This window comes from Pelophylax lessonae (assembly GCF_965119305.1).
Source record: "Pelophylax lessonae genome assembly, chromosome: 11".
Classification (NCBI taxonomy): domain Eukaryota; kingdom Metazoa; phylum Chordata; class Amphibia; order Anura; family Ranidae; genus Pelophylax; species Pelophylax lessonae.
Window position 1 is genome coordinate 27,467,610 of NC_138778.1, and position 27,597 is coordinate 27,495,206.

General features: G+C 44.1%; 1 protein-coding gene across 1 annotated transcript in view; it reads left to right on the top strand.

Annotated features, from left to right (window-relative positions):
• The first annotated feature begins 695 nt into the window (after window positions 1-695).
• Window positions 696-27,597, top strand: part of TOM1L1 (target of myb1 like 1 membrane trafficking protein) — a 161,956-nt gene continuing 135,054 nt past the window's right edge. The window contains exon 1 of the mRNA XM_082272490.1: window positions 696-844. Within this exon, the coding sequence (XP_082128616.1) occupies window positions 787-844 (58 nt within the window). The 5' untranslated portion in view covers window positions 696-786. The remainder of the gene's footprint in view (window positions 845-27,597) is intronic.

Here is a 27,597-nt window from a genome sequence, read left to right on the forward strand (position 1 = left end):
ATTAGAACGGGTCCTGTGTTAATCAATGGCAGGCGACCCACCGCGACTTGTCAGGCGACCAAGTCGTCTGACAAGTCGCGCTAGTGTGAATGGGGAGTTAGTGTGAACCGGCACTAAGGGGGCAAATCCTTCCGTTCCAGAAGTGGTTAACCATTAATAAAATGAGGGAACGCACATATTTCCAACCATAGTTCTACCTGTGTATGGCCACCTTTATTCACAGGGGTCACAAAGGGAGGTTGCTGGTGGGGCACATTAAAATTCAGCTTCAGAGCCCCTCAAATAACTGTTACCCCCTGTGTGATACCTAAGCCATATGTCTATATGTCAATATTCTATGTTGAAGCTGGATGGGATTATATAACAGGAACGGAATGTTGGGAATCTTTACAATCTCTACATCTGTATTGCAGCCTCTCTGCTATATAAGTGGAAAAAGCCACCCACAATGACTCCTTCTTTGTCCCAGTGCAGTATAAACATATGTGAGAGCGGTGTTTGCTTTTTGTCTCATTTCCACCTCCCTCCTTCTCTGTTCAGAAGATTGCAAACCTCCCTGTGACTCCCAGCACACGTGACAGTCACAGTCCACCTTACCTGGAGCTGCTTCCTGACTCTGTGCTATTCCCAGATCCTCCTCCACCCCCTCCCCGGCCAGGTAACTCTGCTCAGCACACAACCCTTCGCAGACCTGGAGACTGCAAACACTGCGCTCAAATCACTGGATTGACGAGTTTCGCTGTGAGCTTTAACTGATGAAGGTTTGATGACTTCAAGAGCCCTACCATGGCCTTTACGAAGACTGCTAAAGATCCTTTCAGTACCCCAGTGGGGCGTCTCATAGGTAAGCAATGCTAGGACTTGGACTTAGCGTAGCGTAAGTCAACCCTAGATAAAAATGCTAAGCCTAAGCATACCCCTTTGAGGGAGAAAACAGTTGCTCCCAAACTTTCCCAAATTTACAGGAACAATTCCAGGTTTCAAATCTTTGTGTCCCTAGAACTGGCTTTGTAAACTGACAGTTCTTAGTATAACCTACTACAGGCGGTCCCTGGGTTACAAACAAGATAGGGATTGTAGGTTTGCTCTTAAGGCCACTTGCCGACCGCCGCAAGTACATATACTACGGCGGTCAGCCCCTCACAGACAGAGTGACATATATATACGTCACTAGCCTATGAGGCTCTGGGGAGCGAGCGTGCGCCACCGGCAGCGCGCTCCCGCGCAGTCACGGACCCCCCCCCCCCCCGCGCGTGTGACCGGCGGACCCGATGTCCGCCGGTCACTCAGCGATCGTCGGGGGAGAGGGAGAAAGTCAGGCGGCTAGTGTAAACAAGCTGCCTGTCAGTTCTCCCTGTGTAGAAACAATGATCATACTGTTCTACTATGTAGGACCGTTGATCATTGTTCCTACAGCTCAAGCCACAGCCAATCACAGTTATAATCACGCCCCTAGGGACACACACAGCCCCTCCCTCTCAAATAAAGTTAACCCCTTCACTGCCAGTGTAATTTTACAGTAACAGTGCATATGTATAGCACTGATTACTGCAGTAATGTCACTGGTAACCCCAAAAGTGTCAAAAATGTCAGTCAAGGGTCCGATCTGTCCGCCGCATTGTCGCAGTCCCGCAAAAAAAATCGCAGATCGCCGCCATTACGCGTTAAAAAAAAACAACAAAAATGACAAAAATCTTTCCCTTTGTTAGTAAACGCGATAACTTTTGCGCAAACCAATCAAAATACGCTTTTTGCGATTTTTTTTACCAAACATATGTAGCATAAAACAAATTGGCCGAAAATGTTAAAAATTTTTGATTTTTTAATTTTTTTGGGGGGGAATTTCATATAAAAAAAATGTGAATAATATTGTTATTTTTGCAAAATTGACGCTGTTTTTTTGTTTATAGCGCATGATCAAAAAATCGCACAGGTGATCAAATACCACCAAAAGAAAGCTCTGTTTGTGGGAAAAAAAGGACGTCAAATTCGTTTAGGTACAGCGTCGCACGTCCGTGCAATTGTCCGTTAAAGTGCCGAATTGCAAAATACCCCCTGGTCTTTCAGCAGCCAAATCCTCCGGGGCTTAAGTGTTTAAGGCCACTTTCACACATGCGGACCGTTCAGATCCGCCTGTCAGTTTTTCAGGCGGATCTGAACGGATGCCCCATGCATCTCTATAGGGCAGCGGATGTCAGCAGAGACATGTCCGCTGACATCCGATCTGATCCTGTCTGTCAAATCCGGACGGATGGAAACCCTATTTTCCATCCGTCTTGCGAATCAGATCAAATGAGAACGGACAGGCGGTCCATTCTCATCCGATTCCCCCATAAAGGACAGCAGGGATCTGACACTTCCGTCTCCGCAAACAGAGCGGAGACGGAGCTGTCATCCGCCTGCTCAGCGGGATATGGAGGATCGATCCCCCGCTGAGCAGAACGGCTATGTCGACGGAACGGAGCCGTGTGAAAGGGGCCTAAGTCGAATTTGTTTGTAAGTCGGAACAGGTACATTTGTTTAGTGTAGCCCCAGCCAAAAGAATAATTTTTAAGTTTTTTGGATAACATAGGGAAGGGTTAACACCCCTGTACCATTTGTTTTGATGTCTGTACCCCTGTTCAGAAGATGTCACCTCACTTTATGTCCCTATGACCACTGGATTTAGAAAATTTGGGGTTGTTGTGGAAACAAGGATTGGTGATAAAGCTTCAATGGAGACCCCTTTTTCCCATGAGAGCTCTTACAGGAGTGAATTTCCCTTCCTAGGGGGAGATTTCTCCTCACTTCCTGTTGTCTCCCTTCGTTTGTAAGTAGGAGTCGTTTGTAAGTTGGATGTTTGTAACCCGGGGAACGCCTGTATTTTTTAAGCGTTTTTTCGATTTCTTGTCATCTGTTCATGTTGCTTCGGCACCGAAACCTCAACTGAGAAAATATGTAGCCACAGTTGACCGTTCCTATTAAAAATACTAGTTACCTGGTTGTCATGCTGAGCCAGAGGCTTCAGTAGTTTCTGAGTCACTAATCGGGAAGGAGTATGCAGATCCAAAGTTCTGACTTCACCCTGGCTTTCAAATCTGTAGCTCGCTCTGGATCAGTGACAGTCAACCCATCTGTTCATCGGGTCCAAGCCGTGAAGTCAGCTGTCATTCTTGGTCCAATGAGCTGCAGGCGGGGGGATGATGGTGACCTACCATGGCCATGTGGCCATTTTAGGTCAATGATATTGACCTACTATAGCCAAAGAGCCATAGTAAGTCAATGGTATTCGGCTACTATGGCCATAATAGGTCAACTAACTTTAGTTAATATGGACATATGGCCATATTAGTCAATTATGTTGACCTAATATGGTCCCATGCCCATATGACTGACACTGACACTAACACAAGCTCCCACCCTACGCAGGACCATTTTATTCCTTTACAGGAAACCATTTGCAAAAGGAAAGTGGAAGCAGTCATTGCTGACCTCTCTTTATAAAAAAGGCTACTTGTCTGGCTGTCATGCTGACCCTCTCATTCCAACATTTGCATGACTTACCTCTGACAAGTATCCAGATAAGAACGTCTGACATTTATCTGACTCTCCTGATGTTCCATACTCATTCCAGGTGACTAAAAGTCACTGGGTAAACATGACAGCCAGGCAATTTGCATTTTCAGGAGGTGATCAGCTGTACAGGTCTCTCTGTAGAAGTCTCTCTTTTAAAATGTATCTAAAGTCAAACCTTTTTTTTCTTTTTTGTTATTTCTGCCACCTCTAAGGAGGTTTATGCTCTGTGATTGTCTTGGCCGCCATTGTCACCAGAACAAAATGTGATAAAAAACCCAAAATGTTAAAGTTAAACCACAAGAAGTTGACACATCTCCCTCCTAGAAGGGGTTTCTCTTCACTTTATGGAATTGTTCCCTGGTTGGCCCAGAATGCTATCAAATCTTGCTGGTACGGCCCCTGAGGAAGCAACTTCATTAAGGGTACATGCACATGGTTGTATAAAAATATGAGAATTAGTACGCAGGATCTTGCTGACAGAATGTAGCAATAAGATCATGTGTAAAAGGTTCTCTATAATCTGTATGCATGTAATGTTTGAGCAACATTACATACAGAGTACATAGAATTGTTAATAAGACAGCTTCTCAAGGAAGCCACTGAGCATCTTCCATTGCTAGAATGCAAGAAAGCTGCACAGTGTCCTCTGCTGCAAGGTTCTTAATGAAGCCACCAACCAAACATCCTCCATTGCTAGGACGTAAGAAAGCAGCCTAGTGACCTCTGTTGCAAGGTTCTCAAGGAAGCCACCAAGCATCCTCCAATACTAGGATACAAGGAAGCTGCATGGTGTCCTCTGTTGCAAGGTTCGCAAGAAAGCCACTGAGCATCCTCCAATACTAGGATGTAAGAAAGCTTCCTAGTGTCACCTACTGTAAGCTTATAAAGGAAGCCACCAAGCATCGTCCATTGCTAAGATGCAAGAAACCTGCCTAGTGTCCTCTGCTGCAAGGTTCTTAAGGAAGCCACCAACCAAACATCCTCCATTGCTAAGACACAAGAAACCTGCCTAGTGTCCTCTGCTGCAAGGTTCTTAAGGAAGCCATCAAACATCCTCCATTGCTCAGATGCAAGAACCCCACCTAGTGTCCTCTGCTGCAAGATTCTTAAGGAAGCCATCAAACATCCTTCATTGCTAGGACAAAAGGACAATGTCTAGTATCCTCTGCTGCAAGGTTCTTAAGGAAGCCATCAAACATCCTCCATTGCTAAGATGCAAGAAACCTGCCTAGTGTCTTCTGCTGCAAGGTTCTTAAGGAAGCCATCAAACATCCTCCATTGCTAAGATGCAAGAAACCTGCCTAGTGTTCTCTACTGCAAGGTTCTTAAGGAAGCCATCAAACATCTCCCATTGCTAGGATGAAAGGACAATGTCTAGTGTCCTCTGTTTCTAAAACGAAGGTGGCTAAAATGGTCAATTTCAGTGTTGGCCGGGATGACCAGAAGCTTTGAAGGCAATGGGGGAAATTCAATAAAGCTGCTGTGCCACTTCTCTGGCATTAATCCCTCTTGTTAATGCATTGCACCAAATATAACCAAATTCGCATAGTTCTACAATGCACCACTTCTACATTGTGCAGCATCGAATGCACCAAATTTAAAATAAAATACCAAAAAACAGTTGGTATCTTACGAAAGTGGAGCTAATTAAGACCAAATTTCTTTTGGCATACAGAGAAACTGGCAGACAGATTTTGCAAAAGTGTCTGGCGTGCATTCAAAAAGCGGCACAGAATGCGCCAAATTCAAGTACAAGTTTTGAACAGGTACAGGAATTTGGTGCTGTTGTGTTGATGGGGAATCCCTCCTGTGGAGCCATTGTGTTCTCCCGAGAGGGGGAAGCCGTCTCTGCAGGGAGAACACAGTGATTATTGCTAGCAGCTATAACAGTCGCATGTAAATCCAGCAGGCTGGTTGTACCCAAGTTGGTCATTTGACCAACTTGGGTACATGCCCTTACATAGTTCGAATCTCGGCCAGAACCGTCTATGGCCGGCTTAAGACAGCAAAACAAATTCTCATTATTGCACAGCCTGCAAAGGGGATCCTAAAGCTGGTCATACATTATACACTTTTCTTATTCGATCTCCCCTGAGCCCACCAAGTTGTGTGACAATAGCGAATCAATACTCGCTATTGTCACACATATTCTCCTCCTGGCAAATCAGGAAGCGAGTCCTGAGACCAGTTTCCCGATAGGCCGAAAGGAGAAGCCATGCTATTGGCCAAGGAGGAGGAGGAGGGAGGAGACGCAGGGGAAGCCCAACCCAGGGAGGAGACTGAGGGGGAAGCCACCGCCGCCGCTGCCTGCCCTCCACATGTCAGGGTGAGTGAGCCGGCGACTGGAGGGGGGCTGGTGTGGTCCGGGGGGAGGAGGGGTATGGTGTGCGGGCTGGTGTGGTCCGTCTGCTGCCCCCCACCCCTTCCCCCCCGGCCCATGGAGCACCAGCCGCCACTGAATGTAGTGAAATTAATTTTTTTTTTAAAAAATTGCGTTTGAAAGACAAAATGTATTGCAACGACCGTCATTTTATTCTCCAGAGTCTTTGCTAAAAAAAAAAAATATATATATATACAGCATATAATGTTTTGGGGGTTCTAAGTAATTTTCTAGCTAAAAATACTGTTTTTAACTTGTAAACAGCATGTGTCAGAGATAGGCTCGGTCTTTAAGTAGTTAAATTGGTTCAACAGCCCCCCTAGTGGGTCCCCTTCCGTCTCCAGGCCAGCTATTGTTATGCCACTGATCAAAAACTTACTTTTGTGCCAAGTTTTACTTTGTGAATCACATGGCAGATATTTTGTAGATTTTCACTCCCGTCTGCGTTCTGAGAGTAATTATGTAGCACTATAGAGGCTGTATTGTTGATTTGACGCTCTTCCAAATACATGAATAGTTCTATCTCTGCTTTTCAATTGATTTTTTTTATTTTTTTTTTTTGCCTTTTTCTTTGCAGACCTTTCTCCTCTTTTACTAAATTCACGTAATCATGCATCATTGCATGCTGATGTAAGATCATCTAACACATCCCAAAGCAGAATGCGATAACCAGCCTTAGGCCCCTTTCACACATACTGACCATCGTTCATTTCATCAGTTCAGTTATGTCAAAATGGATGAAGTATTCATCAGTTTTTCTTCCATTTTTCATCCGTTTTTCAGCAGTTTTTTTTACATCCACTATCAATGCAAAAACGGATGAAAAGCGGACCATTTGTTCGTTTACATCCATTTTTCATCCGATCCGTTTTTTTTTTTAATGGAAGAAAAATAGAGCTTTCATCCATACAAAAAATGGTATTGATCTAATGGAAGTGGATGAAAATGGGTGTAAACCAATGATCATCCGTCGTCATCCGTTTTTCCATAGGCATGCATTGATGTCCATTTTTCATCCATCAACGAATAAATGAAAAATTGATAAACAGTCCGTATGTGTGAAAGGGGCCTTATACAGACTATAAAGTTGTCAGTGTATTTTGTAGGCCACCCACATGGCTATTTAGGGATTAGGCATCCCCCATGCAGGGCCATCTTACCGAATGGGCATGCTGGCCACTTACCCAGGGGTGCCCCACCTGCCCAGTGACCCAGCCCCAGCCAAGCATTACTCCCGATTCCCCTGTGCATCCCACTGCTGAACTTAGCAGGTGGCAAGCGCCTGTCAGCCCTGCTGTCAGGCCTCTTAGGCCGTGGAGGGGGAGTCCACAACTGCAGGAATGCCTGTCCACCTCCACGGGAAAACGCACACACAGGATAGTCGTGTCTGACTCCCGTCCGTGTGTGTGTTCACCTGGCCCAGCCGCTGAACTTGGAAGCTGTCATTAGCCTGGCACTGCTGTACCAATAAATATCGCCTTATCCATAATTTGCATTTTTATTCTCGTGGGTGATTGTGTAGGCGGGGCCCCAGTGCACCGCATTGCCCGGGGGCCTTTTAATGCTCTTAAAGAGGTTGTAAACCTCAGATTTTTTATTTTTTTTTAAAACGAACACCTGAAAGACAAACGCACAACACGCGATGCATACTAGCTCATTATGAAATACTTACCTTAGAACGAAGCCTCGCAGTGCCGACTGCTCACCTGTCTCATGGGTGACATGTTTGGTCGCCCTTCTACCGGGTTTGCGGCAACCGGCCATCTGATTGGCTGGAGCCGCTATGACGTCACGCATGCGCGTGGGAGCCGACGGTCACGGCGCAGGGCTCTGAAGGAACGGCACGAGTGGCCGTTTCTTCAGAGCGCATGCGCCAGTGACGTCACTGTCTGCATGCAAAGTAAATATCTCCTAAATGGTCCATGTTTAGGAGATATTTACAGTACCTATTGGTAAGTCTTATCATAGGCTTACCTATAGGTACAAGTTGTAGAGGAGGGTTTACTTCCTCTTTAAGATGGCACTGCCCCCACGTAGCTATTCAGGACATTACACATTTTTGGTCCCATTGTATCAAAGTGTGAGCCGGCTTCACCCAACCTTTCACCAGCCCTGTGAGTGCCGGAGGAGCAGAGAGGAGAGGGGTGACTGTTAATCACTGCTCTCCGCTCCAAGCAGGCCATGGATTGAGAGATCAGTGGTCATGTGATCGCTTAGTTCTCCGGCTTAGAGCCAACATGGGACAGGTGCAGCATCACACCGGTGAGAATCAGTGTTGTTTTTTTTTTTTTTTTAGCAACCCCATACTTCTCCTTCTTAATAGGTTTAGATGTAAATCCTTTTTTTTTTTTTTTACTTTTTTTTTTTGCAAGGAAGTACCTTTTTTTCTTCTTTATTCATCCGCATTTCCGGGTCCGGCCGCCTAAAGGAGACTACGTCACTCTGTGATTCCCAAGGGCTGCTGGGATGTACAAAAAGAAGGAAGAAGTGGATATGTATAAAAAGAACTTTAACTTAAAGTGCAGTTCCACCCATTTTAATAAGTTTAGATGTATGTAATCCCCTTTAAAAATACTTTTACCAATGGAAACTATTTATTTATTTTGCAAGGAAATCCCTTTTTTTCTTCTTTATTCATCCGCACTTCCGGGTCCGGCCGCCTATAGGCGATTACGTCACTCGGCGAATCGCAAGGGCAGCCCTTGCGAATCGCCGAGTGACGAAATCTCGCATTATTACACCGGCACCAGCTGTACTCAGCGATGGATTGCTTGGAGTCTGCGCTCCGCCCCGCCTCCGCTCAGTGAGCGCGGACTGAAAGCATTACATCCCATAGAGCTCACTGAGAGGAGGCGGGGCGGAGGGGGGGCGGAGCGCTGACTCCAAGCAATCCATCGCTGAGTACAGCTGGTGCCGGTGTAATAATGCGAGATTTTGTCACTAGGCGATTCGCAAGGGCTGCTGGGATACATCCCAGCAGCCCTTGCGAATCGCCGAGTGACGTAATCGCCTATAGGCGGCCGGACCTGGAAGTGCGGATGAATAAAGAAGAAAAAAAAGGTATTTCCTTGCAAAAAAAATTAAAAAATAGTTTCCATTGGTAAAAGTATTTTTAAAGGGGATTACATACATCTAAACTTATTAAAATGCGTGGAACTCCACTTTAAAGCGGAGTTCCAGCCTATCCGCACACTCACCACGGTCCAGCGATGCGCCGTCTTCTCCCTCTCTGCTCCGCGGCGCCGGCATCACTGATGTGGGCACCCGGCTGTGACAGTTTGCGGCTTCACAGCCGGGTATGCACTGCGCATGCGCGAGTTGCGCTACGCGTCGTGATTGGCCGGTTATCTTCTGGGACCTCTGACATGTCCCAGAAGATTGCAGGGAGGGAGGGGGAGAGGAGAACTTCCGCTCAGGGCGCCGCGGCGCTCCGAGCGGAAGTGGGAGCGGGTACCTGTCAAAACTAGGTACCCGCTCCCCCCCCCAAAAATGGGGGTTAGGACTATTTAAAGCGGAAGTTCCACTTTTGGGTGGAACTCCGCTTTAAGTTAAAGTTCTTTTTCTACATATCCACTTCTTCCTTCTCTTTGTATCTGCTCCGGTTAGGTAACTAATAAGAATTCTGGGTATTCTAATATCTATGTTGCCAGAGGCAGTGTTTTCATGTGTACACTGTCCATTCCCTGCCTGGGGAAACAAAGGATCATAAAAGAATCCTGTATCAAAACCAAATAATGTGCAGGAGAGCAGAGTGTACACAAAGAAAGGCCATAAAATGCTAACGCTGCATGGAAACGGGTGACCCAAAAGATCAGCGCCTGTAGTCAGACTGTGCAGAGCTTAAAGAGACCCTGTCACCAAATTGCAGCTAAAAGCACAGAAAAATTTGGTGATTTAAATGCTGATTTGCATTTTTTTATTTCTTTTTTTTCAATACAGGTGCATCTCAAAAAATTAGAATATCATCAAAAAGTTAAATTTATTTCAATAATCAATTCAAAAAGTGAAACTCATATATTTTATATAGATTTGTTACACACAGAGTGATAGATTGCAAGCATTTCTTTCTTGTAATTTTGATGATTATGGCTTACAGCTAGTGACAACCCAAAATTCAGTATCTCAGAAAGTTTGAATATTACATAAGACCAATAAAAAAAGCATCACAGACTATGGAAAATTTTGCATTTCATTTGGAAATCAAGGTCCCAGAGTCTGGAGGAGGAGTGGAGAGGCACAGAATCCAAGTTGCATGAGGTCCAGTGTGAAGTTTCCACAGTCAGTGATGATTTGGGAGAAAACACAGGCGCCACTCTGAGTGCAGTAACTTGAGATTTATTTCATAAAATCAATGGAACAAAGGGTACTCACAAGTTAAATAAATAAAAAGGCTCATGACAACACTCTGGTCAGATCAGGATGGCTCGAGCGGTGACGGTCAACAGGCTGTGAGCGGTGGCTGGCCGCTCTTCCTGGTCCCGGGGACACACAGAAGCCGATCCGTCGTCACTTCCAGTAGCGTGATGACGTCAGGGCGCCGTCCTGATCCGACCAGAGTGTTGTCATGAGCCTTTTTATTTATTCAATTTGTGAGTACCCTTTGTTCCATTGATTTTATGAAATAAATCTCAAGTTACTGCACTCAGAGTGGTGCCTGTGTTTTCTCCCTAGTTGGCTCCAAGCATTCTTCTACTTGTCACTTGAGCTGCCTCAGGAGTGCACCTTGGGATATTTTATGGACTTTCTCCCTAAGGACCCCTTTATGGACCTTTTATACATGGACTTATGAATTATCCTTTTATTTTATTGACAACCCTTTGGTTTGGTTGTTGTGTTTAGTGCTACTTGTGAAGTCCCTGGGGAAACTTTTATCACCCGTTGTGCGCCAGCTGTTTTTATATTTTTTAGTGATGATTTGGGGAACCATGTCATCTGCTGGTGTTGGTCCACTGTTTTTTATCAAGTCCAAAGTCAGCACAGCCCTCTACCAGGAAATTCTAGAGCACTTCATGCTTCCCTCTGCTGACCGGCTTTATGGAGATGCTGATTTCATTTTCCAGCAGGACTTGGCACCGCCCACACTGCCAAATCTACCAATACCTGGTTTAATGATCATGGTATCACTGTGCTTGATTGGCAGACTTATATAAAGTACTCAAAATTTCTACTTGAGTAAAAGTACAAGTGCTCGATCAAAAAGTGACTTGAGTAGAAGTGGAAGTGCTCGCAGAAAAAGTTACTTAAGTAGAAGTACTAAAGTATTCAACATTTTTTTTACTTAAGTATTGCAAGTAGTTTTTTCAAAAAATTTGCTACTTAAGTACTAAAAGTAAAAAGTACCAGTAGTTTTGAAAAAAAAATTCTACTCAAGTACTGAAAGTAGAAGTACAAGTACTGTGTTATGTAGTTATTAAAGAAAGAAATCAAAAGTTTGAACATCATATTGTTTTTTATTATTTCAAATGATTTATTCAAATGATTAACCTGTGTTTGTTAGTAGTTTCTTGATGCACTTTAAGCGCTGTAGCACCATTTATTTGTTTGTTTCTTAATTTCTTTTTATTGGAAAGATCTGGTATAGCAGCTTTTATTATACACAGCCTTTATTTTCGTATGCGCTGATTTACAAATGACATTATACACATTTTTTTGAGCTTTATGCAACCTGCCATCTACTGTTCTGGCAGTGGTAATTTTTTTAAAAGTAACGAGTAACTATGCAGCACAAAAAAAAAGATATCGGAGTAGAAGTATCGAAATCATCGAAAAAATGTAGTGAAGTAAAAGTAGAAGTAGGAGAAAAAAATTCTACTCTAGGAAAGTACAGATACCGCATTTCGGTACTTAAGTACAGTACTTAAGTAGTTCTACTTCGTTACTATACATCTCTGTTGATTGGCCAGCAAACTCGCCTGACCTAAACCCCATAGAGAATCTGTGGGGTGTTGTCAAGAGGAAGATGAGAGACACCAGACCCAACAATGTAGATGAGCTGAAGGCCGCTATCAAAGAAACCTGGGCTTCCATAACATCTCAGCAGTGCCACAGGCTGATCACCTCCATGCCACACCGCATTGATGCAGCAATTCATGCAAAAGGAGTCCCGACCAAGTATTGAGTGCATACTATACTGTGCATGGACAGACTTTTCAGTAAGAAACCATTTCTGTATTAAAAATCCTTTTTTTTTTTTTTTTTTTTTTATTGGTCTTATGTAATATTCAAATTTTCTGAGATACTGAATTTTGGGTTTTCACTAGCTGCAAGCCATAACCATCAAAATTAACCACTTTAAGACCAGAAGATTTTGCTGCTCAATGACCAGGCCACTTTTTTCAACTTGGCACTGCGTGACTTTAACTGACAATTGCGCAGTCATGCAACCCTGTACCCAAACAAATTTTATGTACTTTTTTTCCCACATACAGAGCTTTCTTTTGGTGGTATTTGATCACCTCTGCACTTTTTATTTTTTGCGATATTAATATAAAAAGAGCGAAAATGTTGCAAAATATTTACATTTTCTACTTTGACTGTTAAAAGATATCCAATATATTCAATTTATGTCATATATTTAGGCCAAAATGTATTTAGCTACATGTCTTTGACAAAAAAAAATTCTCAATGGGCGTATTTTTATACACTTTAAGACCGGAAGATTTTACCCCATTCCTGACCAGGCTATATTTTGCGATTCGGCAGTGCGTTAATTTAACGGACAATTGCGCGGTCGTACGACGCTGTACTCAAATGAAATTGACGTCCTTTTTTTCTCACAAACTTAGCTTTCTTTTGGTGGTATTTGATCACCTGTGCGATTTTAAATTTTTGAAAAATAGACCGACAATTTTGAAAAAAAAAAAAACAATGTTTTTCACATTCTGATATATAACATTCCCAAAAAAAAAAATAAAAAATAAAATTTTTTTAACATTTTAGGCCAATTTGTTTTCTGCTACATATTTTTGGTAAAAAAAAAATCGCAATAAGCGTATTTTGATTGGTTTGCGCAAAAGTTATCGCATCTACTAACTACGGAAAGATTTGTCTTTTTTTTTTTTTTTTTTTTTTTTTTACAAGTAATGGTGGCGATCTGCGATTTTTTTTTGCGGGACTGCGACATTGCGGCGGACAGATTGGACCCCTAACTGACATTTTTGACACTTTTGGGGGGACCAGTGACATTACTACAGCAATCAGTGCTAAAAATATGCACTGTTACTGTAATAATGACACTGGCAGGGAAGGGGTTAACACTGTTGGTGATCAAGGGGTTAAATGTATGCCTCATGCTTACTGATGTGTGTGGGGGGAGGGGGTTCTGTGACAGAGACAGAGATTGCAGGTTCAGCTATGCTGAATCCTGTGATCTCTCCCTGTCTGTCACAGAGAAGATCCGCCTGCTTTGTTTACACAAGCAGGTGGATTTTTTCACACTTTCCCCGACGATTGGGGAAGAGAGGCGGTGATCGCCGCCTCTCCTCCTCCGGCCCGACTCTCGCTGTGTCTAAACACAGTGGGAGCAAGCCTCCGGTGGAGCGTTGCGCGCCGCAGAGACAGCTAGGGGTCCAGTGACGTAGGTCTACGTCACTGGACCCAGGGCTGCCACTGTGCCGCAGTAGCACTGGGAAACACTTTTTGAAAGATAAAAAGTGCATTGTATATACAACTATATAGATCAGACCAAAATGAGGGACAAATCAAGAGGAAAGAGGGACAGAGTGACTTTGTTCCAAATCAGGGACAGTCCCTCGAAATCAGGGACAGTCCCTCGAAATCTGGGACAGTCCCTCGAAATCAGGGACAGTTGAGAGCTATGGATTTCTAGATTGCCGCATTTGTAAATTCTAAAAGTCAGTATAAAGGAATAGTAGTGGTAAAAAATCACTTGTGGGTTTAACTAATCATTTTTTTTTTTGTACACTTCTTTTAATGGGGGCGTGTCAGGGGGTGTGTCCTATGCCTACAAACTTTTGCTAATAGGTGTCCCTCGTTCCCATCTTAGAAAGTTGGGAGATGTGGTCTAGTATAGTACTTTGGTGTCTGGCAGTGTTGGTTTCTATCATGTCTGCTGCTGTTTGTGATTGTATCTTGTGATGGTCTCCAAACTTTGCAAACAAAGGGCCAGTTTACTGCCCTTCAGACTTTAGAGTAAGGTGACCAGATTTTTAAAATTAAATCCGGGGACATATTTTTTTTTTTTTTATTGGCAGATGGCCCAGAACTGCATAATACACAGAGCGCTGGGCACAGGACTGCATAATACACAGAGCGCTGGGCACAGGACTACATAATACACAGTGCTGGGCACAGGACTGCATAATACACAGTGCTGGGCACAGGACTGCATAATACACAGAGCCCTGGGCACAGGACTGCATAATACACAGAGCGCTGGGCACAGGACTACATAATACACAGTGCTGGGCACAGGACTACATAATACACAGTGCTGGGCACAGGACTGCATAGTACACAGAGCGCTGGGCACAGGACTGCATAATACACAGAGCGCTGGCACAGGACTGCATAATACACAGAGCGCTGGGCACAGGACTACATAATACACAGAACGCTTGGTACAGGACTGCATAATACACAGTGCTGGGCACAGGACTGCATAATACACAGAGCGCTGGGACAGGACTACATAATACACAGAGCGCTGGGTACAGGACTACATAATATACAAAACGCTTGGTACAGGACTACATAATACACAGAACGTTGGGAGAGGACTACATAATACACAGAGCGCTGGGTACAGGACTACATAATACACAGAACGCTGGGTACAAGACTACATAATACACAGAACACTTGGTACAGGACTACATAATATACAAAACGCTTGGTACAGGACTACATAGTATACAAAACGCTTGGTACAGGACTACATAATACACAGAGCGCTGGGTACAGGACTACATAATATACAAAACGCTTGGTACAGGACTACATAATATACAAAACGCTTGGTACAGGACTACATAATACACACAGCGCTTGGTGCAGGACTACATAATACACAGAACGCTGGGAGAGGACTACATAATACGCAGAGCGCTGGGTACAGGACTACATAATACACAGAACGCTAGGTACAGGACTACATAATACACAGAACACTTGGTACAGGACTACATAATACACAGAACGCTGGGAGAGGACTACATAATTCACAGAACGCTTGGTACAGGACTACATAATACACAGGGCGCTGGGACAGGACTGCATAATACACTGAGCACTGGGCACAGGACTGCATAATACACAGAGTGCTGGGCACAGGACTGCATAATACACAGAGTGCTGGGCACAGGACTGCATAATACACAGAGTACTGGGCACAGAACTGCATAATACACAGAGCGCTGGCACAGAACTGCATAATACACAGAGCGCTGGGCACAGGACTGCATAATACACAGAGTGCTGGGCACAGGACTGCATAATACACAGAGTGCTGGGCACAGGACTGCATAATACACAGAGTGCTGGGCACAGAACTGCATAATACACAGAACGCTGGGCACAGAACTGCAAAATATACAGGAGGGTGTTAGGCATGAGTACAGGGTTCTGCCCCCACATCCATAGCTCACCTCTGCACCCTTCACCCTTATCTCTGCAGCCACCTCCTAGCCCTTTTCCCCACAACAGCTAAACTCTCCATCTCTCCATACAGCTGCCCCAGCTCTGACCCCTGCCCTCACCTGTGTACAAACAGACCCCATCCCCCCCCATCTGCTCACACAACCCCCTCCCCCCCCCCCCCCCGGTCTCAGCCAGTATGAGATGCCCTGTCTACATTATTCCGGCCCTGAATCCGGGGACAAACCGGGGACAGACTTGGACCAGGGACAGTGTCCTCAATCTGGGGACTGTCCCTAGAAACCGGGGACATCTGGTCACCCTATTTTAGAGAGACTGTGGCCAATGGGAAAAAAATGCCTGATCTTTGGTATTAGGGATGGAATAGTTGGTGTCAGTGGGAGGAATAGTGCCCCGTTTTTGTTGTCAGTGAAAGGAATTATGCCCCTTTGTTGGTTTGCCCCATTGTTGATGCCAGTGGCAAGAATAATGCCTGGAGGGCCGGATAAAGGCAAGCAAAGGGCCACATCTAGCCCCAGGGCCACAGTTTGGAGACCAGTGCTGTATGTGCAGAGTTGTATAAAGTACTCGAAACCCATACTTGAGTAAAAGTACAAGTGCTCGATCAAAAAGTGACTTGGGTAGAAGTGGAAGTGCTCGATCAAAAAGTGACTTGAGTAGAAGTACTAAAGTATTCAACATTTTTTGTACTTAAGTATTGCAAGTAGTTTTTTAAAAAATTTTGCTACTCAAGTACTGAAAGTAAAAGTACAAGTACTGTGTTATGTAGTTATTAAAGAAAGAAGTCAAAAGTTTGAACATCATATTGTTTTTTATTATTTCAATTCAGCTTTTATTTATACATACAGTAGCTTTTATTTTCGTATGCGCTGATAATACACATGTTTTGAGCTTCATGAAACCTGCCATCTACTGTTCTGGCAGTGGTGATTTTTATAATTGTAACGAGTAACTATGCAGCACAAAAAAAAAAAATATCAGAGTAGAGGTATTGAAATCATTGATAAAATGTAGTGAAGTAAAAGTGGAAGTAGGAGAAAAAAATTCTACTCTAGGAAAGTACAGATACCGCCTTTCCGTACTCAAGTACAGTAGTGAAGTAGTTCTACTTAGTTACTATACATCTCTGTAGTATATGAAGATTTTGGTTTCTATTCCTGTGACTGATTTAAACCACCTATAAATGAATTATTACACCATGCACTTATACTGCATTTTCCTTTGAGCTTTGATCCTAGATAAGGCATCCGAGGGTGTGAGAAGGATTGGCTGTAAACAGAGCTTTTGGGAGTTGTGGTTTTATATGCTGCCCAGCACAGTGGTTTAATAATTAGCATGTCTGCCGTGCAGGATTTAGGTCCCTGCATAGGTGTGCGCAGCCTATTGCAATCGAGTGTGCACCCCAAATCTCAAACACAAATCCCTTTCTCTGCAGCCTCAGCTGCACTGGACAGTGAATGAATGGGAAGTGCTCTGTGCTGAGCGGTTTCTTGTTCACTCACAAACTGAAGCATAGCAAACACTGTTTACAATGCTTTAGTTTTGAATGAACACAGTGAGGGAGTGTGTTCACTGGGTTCCTTTAGAAAAGGAAGGGGCTGTTATATGACATATTTACTATCCCCTTCCCCCCACTCTCCATCCTAAAACATGGAAAACAGGAGAGGAGAGGAGGGAAGCCAGCAGCACTGAGAGGCAGAGTGGCCAACACAGGGGAAGCCCAGGCAGTAGGGGGAATCTGCACTGCACATAGTGATTAGGGGGTGCCCAGGCACACCTGGCACACCACCTGTACACACCTATGGGTCCCTGGTTCCAGTCTTTGCCAGGACACTATCTGCATGGAGTAAGCATGTCCTCCCTGGGACTGTATTAGCTTCCTCCTGCACTCCAAATACAAGCAGGTAGGGCAATTAGCTCCTGTCTAAATGAGACCTAGTACAGTATGTATATGCAAATTGCCTATGCACATGTATTAGTGCATTCCAGTCTCAAGCCCATGCAATTATGCCCTGTTCACATCTAAGCATAGCAGGAACCCACGTTCCCACGCATTTATTTATTTTTTTTTACATGTTTTGGAGCGTTTCCGCTTGTTGCGCATAGGGCATCCTATTTATTTGAATGGACTGCCCTATGCATGACAAACGCCCCAAAGAAGCTCCAAAACTTTTTTGCAGTGGAACGTGGTATGTTTTATAATAGGACATTTTAAATACTGTAGTTATTGGGGTATAGCATGCACTTTTTCTCCTTGAAAACAGTGCAAATAATATGTGCATGTTATACGCTGATATATGCCTCGGAGGGGAAGGGGCCGAGTGCTGCCCCATCACACAGAGGGGGGATCTCCTGTTTACTCAGCTGTTATACAAAGTTCCACCTCCTGGACTGCCTCCTATGATAGACAGCACACTGGTCCAATGCCTGGACATGTGCTGTCTATCATAGGAGCCGGTCCAGGAGGCGGGACTTCGTATAACAGCGGCAGCTGGGTAAATGGGAGATACCCCTGCTTTGTCTAATCACCTGAGGCTACAGATGGGCACTGATTAGGCTACAATGATGGGCAATGGTGAGGCTGCCTTGATGGGCAATGGTGAGGCTGCATTGATGGGCACTGATAAGGCTGCATTGCTGGGCACTGGTGAGGCTGCATTGAAGGGCACTGGTGAGGCTTCATTGATGGGCACTGGTGAGGCTGCATTGATGGGCACTGATGAGGCTGCATTGATGGGCACTGATGAGGCTGCATTGATGGACACTGCTGAGGCTGCATTGATGGGCACGGGTGAGGCTGCATTGATGGGCACTGGTGAGGCTGCATTGATGGGCACTGGTGAGGCTGCATTGATGGGCACTGGTGAGGCTACATTGATGGGCACTGGTGAGACTGCATTGATGGGCACTGGTGAGACTGCATTGATGGGCACTGATGAGGCTGCATTGATTGACACTGATGAGGCTGCATTTCCGGGCACTGGTGAGGCTTCATTGATGGGCACTGGGGAGGCTGCATTGATGGGCACTGATGAGGCTGCATTGATGAGCACTGGTGAAGCTACATTGATGGGCACTAGTGAGGCTGCATTGATGGGCACTAGTGAGGCTGCATTGATGGGCGCTGGTGAGGCTGCATTGATGGGCGCTGGTGAGGCTGCATTGATGTGCGTTGATTAGACTGCATTGCTGGGCACTGGTGAGGCTGCATTGAAGGGCACTGGTGAGGCTGCATTGATGGGCACTATTGAGGCTGCATTGATGTGCACTGATTAGGCTGCATTGCTGGGCACTGGTGAGGCTGCATTGAAGGGCACTGATGAGGCTGCATTAAAGGGCACTGATCAGGCTGCATTGATGGGCACTGGTGAGGTTGCATTGATGTCACTGACCCTTATTTTTCTTCAAAGTTCTTTATTTAAAATTTAAGTTTTTTTTCCTAAAACTTCCCTCTTGAAACGAAGGTGCGTGTTATACGCTGATAAATACGGTTTGCCTTTTTAGATCTTTTTTTTTATGTTGTTTTATGCCATCTTGTTTCTCAGCACTGATGGGGGAGTTTTGAGCTCCCAAAACACGAGGGTTAATTTACTAAAAATGAAAAATATGGTGCAACTGTGCATGGTAGCCAATCAGCTTCTAACTTCTAACTTCAGCTTGCTCAGCTCGTCCAATTAAGCTTTGACAATAAGCCCCCGTTCACATTGGAGCGATTTGTCATGTGATTTGACAAGTCGCATCCTATTGCCAGCAATGGCAGTGTTCAAATTGTTACGACACCAACTTTGCGGTGTTGCATCGATTTGAAAAAGTAATACATGCACTACTTTTGGCGATTTTGGGAGCGATTTTAATAGACATCTGTGCATGAAGCCACACAGAGGTCTTCAAAGTCGCACCCGAAGTATCACTGAGATGCGGGCTTTAAAATTGTGCGATTTCAGTCATTTATTTTTCCTTTGCTTTTTGTGCTGCAGGGCAGTACTTCCTTCTTTTCTCATCTAGGAGAGTTTGAGGGCCGGTTCACACTAGTGCAATGCCAGACATTACACTTGATTTACACCGCATTGCTCTGCAGATCACATGTCTGTGCAATGCGAGTTCAACCATACAAACTGTATGGCTGAAATTACATCACATTCGCACCAAAATGGTGCAGGACACTTTTTTTGATCCGCACTGGAATTGGATCGCATGGGTGTTCACACCAATGCAAATCTGATTCCTGCACCATTTTACAGTTGGCACTGTGATCTACGAACCGATCTAGGGGTGTCATTAACACATTGACACCCCCAGCAGTTTGCAGATCTCAGTGTGAATCACTGTGCGATTCAAGTGAGATGCGGGAACCGGCACTGAATCGCAGGGTTTCCCGCATCGCACCAGTGTGAACCCGGGACTTAGGCCCCTTTTAGTTTCGGTTCACACTGCTGCAATGCAGGAAACCCTGCGATTCAGTGCCAGTTTCTGTATTAAACGTGAATCGCACAGTGGTTCACACTGAGAGCTGCTAACTGTTGGGGGTGTCAATGTAAAGGTAATGACACTCCTAGATCGGTTCGCAGATTGCAGTGCGAACTGTGAAATGGTGCAGAATCGGATCGCATGTGTTGCACATATGCTGAAATTATGGTCAATAATTCCAATGTGCGAAGGGATCGGACCGGGTGAAACCAGAATTATTTTTATTGAACAAGTTTCTGCAATGACAAGGACATGAGGTATAACCTTTTAGTCTGGTGGACACAGCACAGCAATTGCTATTCTGTTCCCCCAGGAACAAAAGGTCTAACTTTTAGTTCCTCCCATGCCTTGCTGCAGTTGAACTTTGTGCTTTGTGCTGCCATCTACTGGTGATTTAATAGAAATGCCATGAAACGGAAATGTGTTTTTTTTATGGGGTACCTGACATCCCTTACACATGGATGGTGAACACCTATGCAATCTGATTCCAGTGCGGACCAAAAAGAGGGTCCTGCACCATTTTGGCCATACAGGATTTAGGTACAGCATCGCACGACTGCGCAATAGTCAGTTAAAGTAACGCAGTGCTGAATCGCAAAAAATGGCCTGGTTATTAAGGGGGTAAAACCTTCGGGGGCTGAAGTGGTTAGGACTACTCCCCCAATCTTACTCTGATGGACAGAGAGCTGTCTCTAATATTTGGATTCCAAGCCCAAGCTTTCCTACTTTTGGGTCTAGCACTCCACCAACATGCTTATTGTCAATGGGGGTCCCTGAAATGGATAAAAACCAATAGAAATGTTAACTCTTCCCTATACAAAACTAGAAAATATTGGCTACAGTAAAGGCTTTAAATCATTTTCCTACACAAGAAGACACAAGTTTTACAGCCATGACAAATTGATGTCATTCAGGAATGAGTGTCACTGGCCTTTCACTGTAAATGAAGGCTTTGCTATGACACAGCAGCAAGAGGTAATAATTAACCTCTGACATGACGTTAATAGAGAGGAGAGGCCGTGTCATCTACCGCCAACTCCATTGACCAGATCATTAGCAATAGTTCAAAATGTTCCATTGCGTGAAACAAGACCTGAAATCACATCTTGATTTCCTATTGAATAGAACCTTTTAAAGAGATAGTGCTATACCTACTCATAAGGAGTGTGGAGTTGTAAAGGGCCGGTTCACACCATAGAAATGCATCTGGATGCGTTCTAGATGCTTTTCTGCATGCACGATTTAGATGCATTCCAGTGCGTTTTTGATGCAGTCCATTGCATTTTTCCCCCCTCCTTTATTTTCTTAACCTTAACCACTTTAAAACCGGTAGGATTTTCCCCCCTTAATGACCGATTTTCCCCCCTTAATGACCAGGCCCTATTTTGCGATTCGGTACTGCGTTATTTTAACGGACAATTGCACGGTCGTGCGACGCTCTACCTAAATAAAATTGATGTCCTTTTTTACTCACAAATAGAGCTTTCTTTTGGTGGTATTTGATCACCTGTGTGATTTTTATTTTTTGCGCTATAAACAAAAAAATAACGTCAATTTTGAAAAAAAAAAAAAACAATATTTTTCACATTCTGCTATATGACATTCTCATAAAAAAAAAATCTAAGGCTGCATTCACATGTCAGCGTATGATTCGGAGATTTATTGCAAATCGCGGGACGCCTAGCGTTGCCCGTTGATTTGCAATAGCCCCCCAAACGCCGAGCGATGTTGCCGCGATTTACACCCGCCGAATCGCGGCAACATCGCGCAAACAAAATTGCGGGACGCAATACGCTCCAAAGAAGCTCTTGTACTTTTTTGGAGCGTATTGCGTCCCGCGATTTTGTTTGCGCAATGTTGCCGCGATTCGGCGGGCGTAAATCGCGGCAACATCGCTCGGCGTTTGGGGGGCTATTGCAAATCAACGGGCAACGCTAGGCGTCCCGCGATTTGCAATAAATCTCCGAATCGTGGGCAGAACCGCGGCGGTTCTGCCCGCGATCATACGCTGACATGTGAATGCAGCCTATATCTTTTAACATTTTAGGCCAATTTGTTTTCTGCTACATATTTTTGGTGAAAAATAATTACAATAAGAGTCGGTTCACACTGGGGCGACACGACTCCTTACTACTTCGGGGGCGACTTGTGTATTACCATGCACCACGACTTCTGAGCGACTTGCAGGGACTTCACATAATGGAAGTCTATGCAAGTCGCTCCGAGGTCGCCCCGAAGTAGTACAGGACCCTTTTTCTAAGTCGGAGCGACTTGTGTCGCTCCTATTAGAACGGGTCCTGTAGCGGTCAATGGACCGCGAGGGAGCGCTACTTGTCAGGCTGGCAAGTCGCCTGACAAGTCACGCTTGTGTGGACCGGCTCTAAGCATATTTTGATTGGTTTGCGCAAAAGTTATCGCGTCTACTAACTACGGGAAAGATTTATGCCATTTTTATTGTTTTTTTTTTTTACTAGTAATGGCGGCGATCTGCAATTTTTTGCGGGACTGCGACATTGGGGTGGACAAATCGGACCCCTGACTGACATTTTTGACTCTTTTGGGGAGGACCAGTGACATTACTACAGTAATCAGTGCTAAAAATATGCACTGTTACTGTAATAATGACACTGGCAGGGAAGGGGTTAACCCTGTGGGTGATCAAGGGGTTAAATGTGAGCCTAGGGGAGTGATGATGAACCTTGGCACCCCAGATGTTTTGGAACTACATTTCCCATGATGCTCATGCACTCTGCAGTATAGTTGTACATCATGGGAAATGTAGTTCCAAAACATCTGGGGTGCCAAGGTTCATCATCACTGGGGGGAGTGATTCTAACTGTGGGGGGGGGCGTGGCTTGTGAAATGACCATAAAGACATGTGATCATTCCAGGGAGACGAACGGTCGGCTGTGTTTACAACAGCTGACCGTTCTTCTCTCTCAGCGGGGAGCGATCGCGGGTGTCAGACGGCAATTGGAGCTGCCTGACCTGTGCATTGGCTTCCCCGCTAACGAGTGGGGGCGGGAGCGCACCGCCGCACTCTCCCCCTAGCCTCCTGAGATAGAGCGATGTACAGCTACGGCGATTCGCCCAGGAGCGGCTGCCTGCCACTGTATAACTGCGGCAGGCGGTCGGGAAGCAGTTAAAGGGGGCGTGGTGGGGGTGTGTCCTATGCCTACATACTTTTGCTAATAGGTGTCCCTCATTCCCATCTCAGAAAGTTGGGGGGTGTGGTCTAGTATAGTACTTTGGTATAAAATATAGGGTTATATTTATGTGCAAGAGAAGGAAAGGGATGGTCGGCACTCAGGATGACATCCAAGAAAGGATATTCCCTTACTGAAAAGACAAAACGCGTAGGCTGTAAAAACAGCCTACGCGTTTAGGACATTAGTCCTTAGTCATGGCTGATAAAAAACAGAATAAGAGACACTTAACCGGTTGCCGACTGCGCACAGTATATTTACTGCGGCAGTCAGCCCGGCCAGGCAAAGTGACGTAGATCTACGTCACTCGCCTGTCACTGCTACTAGAGCCAATAGCGGGCGAGCGCGCGCCCAATGAGGCGCGCGCCCGCCTCGGCTCGTTCACAGAGGAGTGCGGGCGTGTGACCGGCGGACCCGATGTCCGCCGGTCACACTACGATCGCCGGTACAGCGGGAGAAAGACAGAGCGGCTTATGTAAACAAGCCGCCTGTCATTCTCCCCTGTGTAAAAATGAAGATCAGACGGTTCTACTATGTTGAACCGTTGATCTTTGTTTTTACGCTAGGAGACCTGTCCCCCTACAGTTAGAATCACGCCCCTAGGACACACTTAACCCCTCCCTGTCCAATACAGTTAACCCCTTCCCTGCCAGTGTCATTTTTGCAGTAACAGTGCATATATATAGCACTGATTACTGCAGTAATGTCACTGGTACCCCCAAAAGTGTCAAAAATGTCAGTCAAGGGTCCGCTCTGTCTGCCCCAATGTCGCAGTACCGCAAAAAAAATCGCAGATCGCCGCCATTACTCGTTAAAAAAAAAACACCAAAAATGACAAAAATCTTTCCCTTTGTTAGTAAACGCGATAACTTTTGCGCAAACCAATCAAAATACGCTTTTTGCGATTTTTTTTTTACCAAACATATGTAGCGTAAAACAATTTGGCCGAAAATGTTAAAAAATTTAGATTTTTACATTTTTTTGGGGGGAATTTCATATAAAAAAAAGTGAAAAATATTGTTATTTTTGCAAAAATTACGCTCTTTTTTTGTTTATAGCGCATGATCAAAAAATCGCACAGGTGATCAAATACCACCAAAAGAAAGCTCTGTTTGTGGGAAAAAAAGGACGTGAAATTCGTTTAGCTACAGCGTCGCACGCCCGCGCAATTGTCCGTTAAAGTCACGCTGTAAAAAAATTGCAAAAAACCCCCTGGTCAGGAAGGGGGTAAAATCTTCCGGGGCTTAAGTGGTTAAATAGTATATAAAAAGGTCACATGATTAACCAGCACGGTAAGTAAAATATGCAAAAGGGAAAACCCGACATGACACATCATAGGAGACATAGGCTGTTGGAGGTGTCGGCAGCCTCGAGGTCTAAGCACCGGGTGGAGCTGGTATGTGGGAAGGTTGCAGCGTCTTCACACCTGTTTTCCATTATAATTATGTACACTACTTGGTTTATGAAAAAAAATAGGCTTCAGGCTGGGCTCACACCGGTGTGACCACAGAAAACCAGAGATGTATAGTAACTAGGTAGAACTACTTCACTACTGTACTTAAGTACGGAAATGCGGTATCTGTACTTTCCTAGAGTATAATTTTTTTCTCCTACTTCCACTTTTACTTCACTACATTTTTTCGATGATTTCACTACTTCTACTCCGATATTTTTTTTTTGTGCTGCATAGTTACTCGTTACAATTATAAAAATTACCACTGCCAGAACAGTAGATGGCAGGTTTCATGAAGCTCAAAAAAATGTGTATAATGTCATGTGTACTTTTGACTTCTTTTGACTTCTTTCTTTAATAACTTTAATAACTTTAACTTTAATAAACGTTTGACTTCTTTCTTTAATAACTACATAACACAGTACTTGTACTTTTACTTTCAGTACTTGAGTAGCAATTTTTTTTTTCAAAACTACTGGTACTTTTACTTTCAGTACTTGAGTAGCAAAATTTAAAAAAAAAAAAAACTACTTGCAATACTTAAGTACAAAAAATGTTGAATACTTTAGTACTTCTACTCAAGTCACTTTTTGATTGAGCACTTCCACTTCTACTCAAGTCACTTTTTGATCGAGCACTTGTACTTTTACTCAAGTATGGGTTTCGAGTACTTTATACAACTCTGCAGAAAACGCATGTAATTGACACCGCATTGCTGTGCACATCACATGGGATGTCTGTATGAGATGTGAATTCGGTTGAAATCGCATTCACACCATAATAGTGCAGGACCCTTTTTTTTTTTTTTGGTCTGCACTGGAATCGGATCGCATAGTGTTCACACCCATGCGATCCAATTCTTGTACCATTTCACAGTTTGCAGTACGATCTGCAAGCCGATCTGGGGGTGTCATTAACTTTACATTGACACCCGCAGCGGTCCGCAGATGTCAGTGTGAACCGCCTGCAATTCGGGTGCGATGCGGGAACCCGCACACCGTATCGCACCAGTGTGAACCCAGCCCTGATAATACTTTTACCACTTCTGCTCTGGAAGGTCTCTTCAGCTCTAGAAGATTCGGCACTGCGAATGACAATTGCGCAGTCGTGCGATGATGTACCCATAAAAAATCAATGTCGTATTTTCCCCACAAATAGAGCTTTATTTTGGGGGCATTTGATCACCTCTGCGATTTTTATTGTTTTCACTATAAACAAAATAATTAGCGACAATTCTGAAAAAAAAAAAACAATATTTTTCACTTTCTGCTATATAACATTCCGAATAAAAGAAATTCAAAAATCTATTTTTTCATCATTTTAAGCCAATTTTGAAAAAAAAAAAAAAAAAAGCAATATTTATCTGCTATAAAACACATCCAATAAAAAATAGGAATAAATTAAATGTCTTCATCGATTTAGGCCAATGTGTATTCTGCTACATATTTTTGGTAAAAAAAAAAATCCCAATGAGTGTATATCGATTCAGCAAGTTCTTAACTGTAGAATAATAGAAATAAATGAATGAGAGTAAGATCTCTAGATCCCCGGATCGCCACTTGTCCAGATTAGCTGTGCACAATACATTTAACCACTTGCCAACCGCCCGCCGCATATATACTGCGGCAGGCTGGCTCGGCCGCGCGAATCGACGTAGTGGTATGTCGGTTTGCGGAAGTGGTGCTGGGGGGGGGGATGAGCGAGCAAGTGCGCGCCGCCAGCGGTGCGCTTCCCCCCCACTAGGCAGTAGGGACTCCGATCCACGGGACTGGTGGTCACAATTGCCGCCTGACACCCGCGATCGTTCCCCGCTGAGAATGAAGGATCTATTGTAAACACAGCTGACCGTTCTTCTCTCTGTAATGATCACAGAGCCCCTGTGATCCTTCTATATAGGAACACATGTCTCTATGATCCTTCTATATAGGAACACATGTCTCTATGATCCTTCTATATAGGAACACATGTCTCTATGATCCTTCTATATAGGAACACATGTCTCTATGATCCTTCTATATAGGAACACATGTCTCTATGATCCTTCTATATAGGAACACATGTCTCTATGGTCATTTCACAAGCCCCTCCCCCCACAGTTAAAAAACACTCCCCTAGGCTCACACTTAACCCTTTGGTCACCCCTAGGTTAACCCCTTCCCTGCCAGTGTCATTTTTACAGTAACAGTGCATATTTTTAGCACTGATTACTGTAGTAATGTCACTGGTACCCCCAAAAGTGTCAAAAATGTCAGTTAGGGGTCCGATCTGTCCGCCGCAATGTCGCAGTTCCGCTAAAAATTGCAGACTGCCGCCATTACTAGTAAAAAAAAATGAAAAAATTAAAATGACATAAATCTTTCCCTCTAGTTTGTAGACACGATACATTTTGCGCAAACCAATCAAAATACGCTTATTGCGATTTTTTTTTTACCAAAAATATGTAGAAGAATACAAATTGGCCTAAAAGGATGACAATTTTTGATTTTTATGTTTTTTTTTTTATTGGGAATGTTATATAGCAGAATGTGAAAAAAATAAATTTATTTTCAGAATTGTCGCTCTTTTTTTGTTTATAGCGCAAAAAAAATAAAAAACGCACAGGTGATCAAATACCACCAAAAGAAAGCTCTATTTGTGGGGAAAAAAGGACATCAATTTTATTTGGGTACAGAGTCGCACGACCGTGCAATTGTCCATTAAAATAGCGCAGTGCCGAATCGCAAAAAATGCCTGGTCATTAAGGGGGCAAATCCTTCCGGTCCAGAAGTGGTTAAACCCCGATCAGGAAGTATCTCGTGTAACCCCTGAAATGAGATAGATGTCAATTATTGATAGATTCTTTTATTATCCAAAAAAAAAAAAAAAAAACACTTATTCAGACCAATTTTAATGGGTCAGCCTTTCACTTTGCATAAGCAATA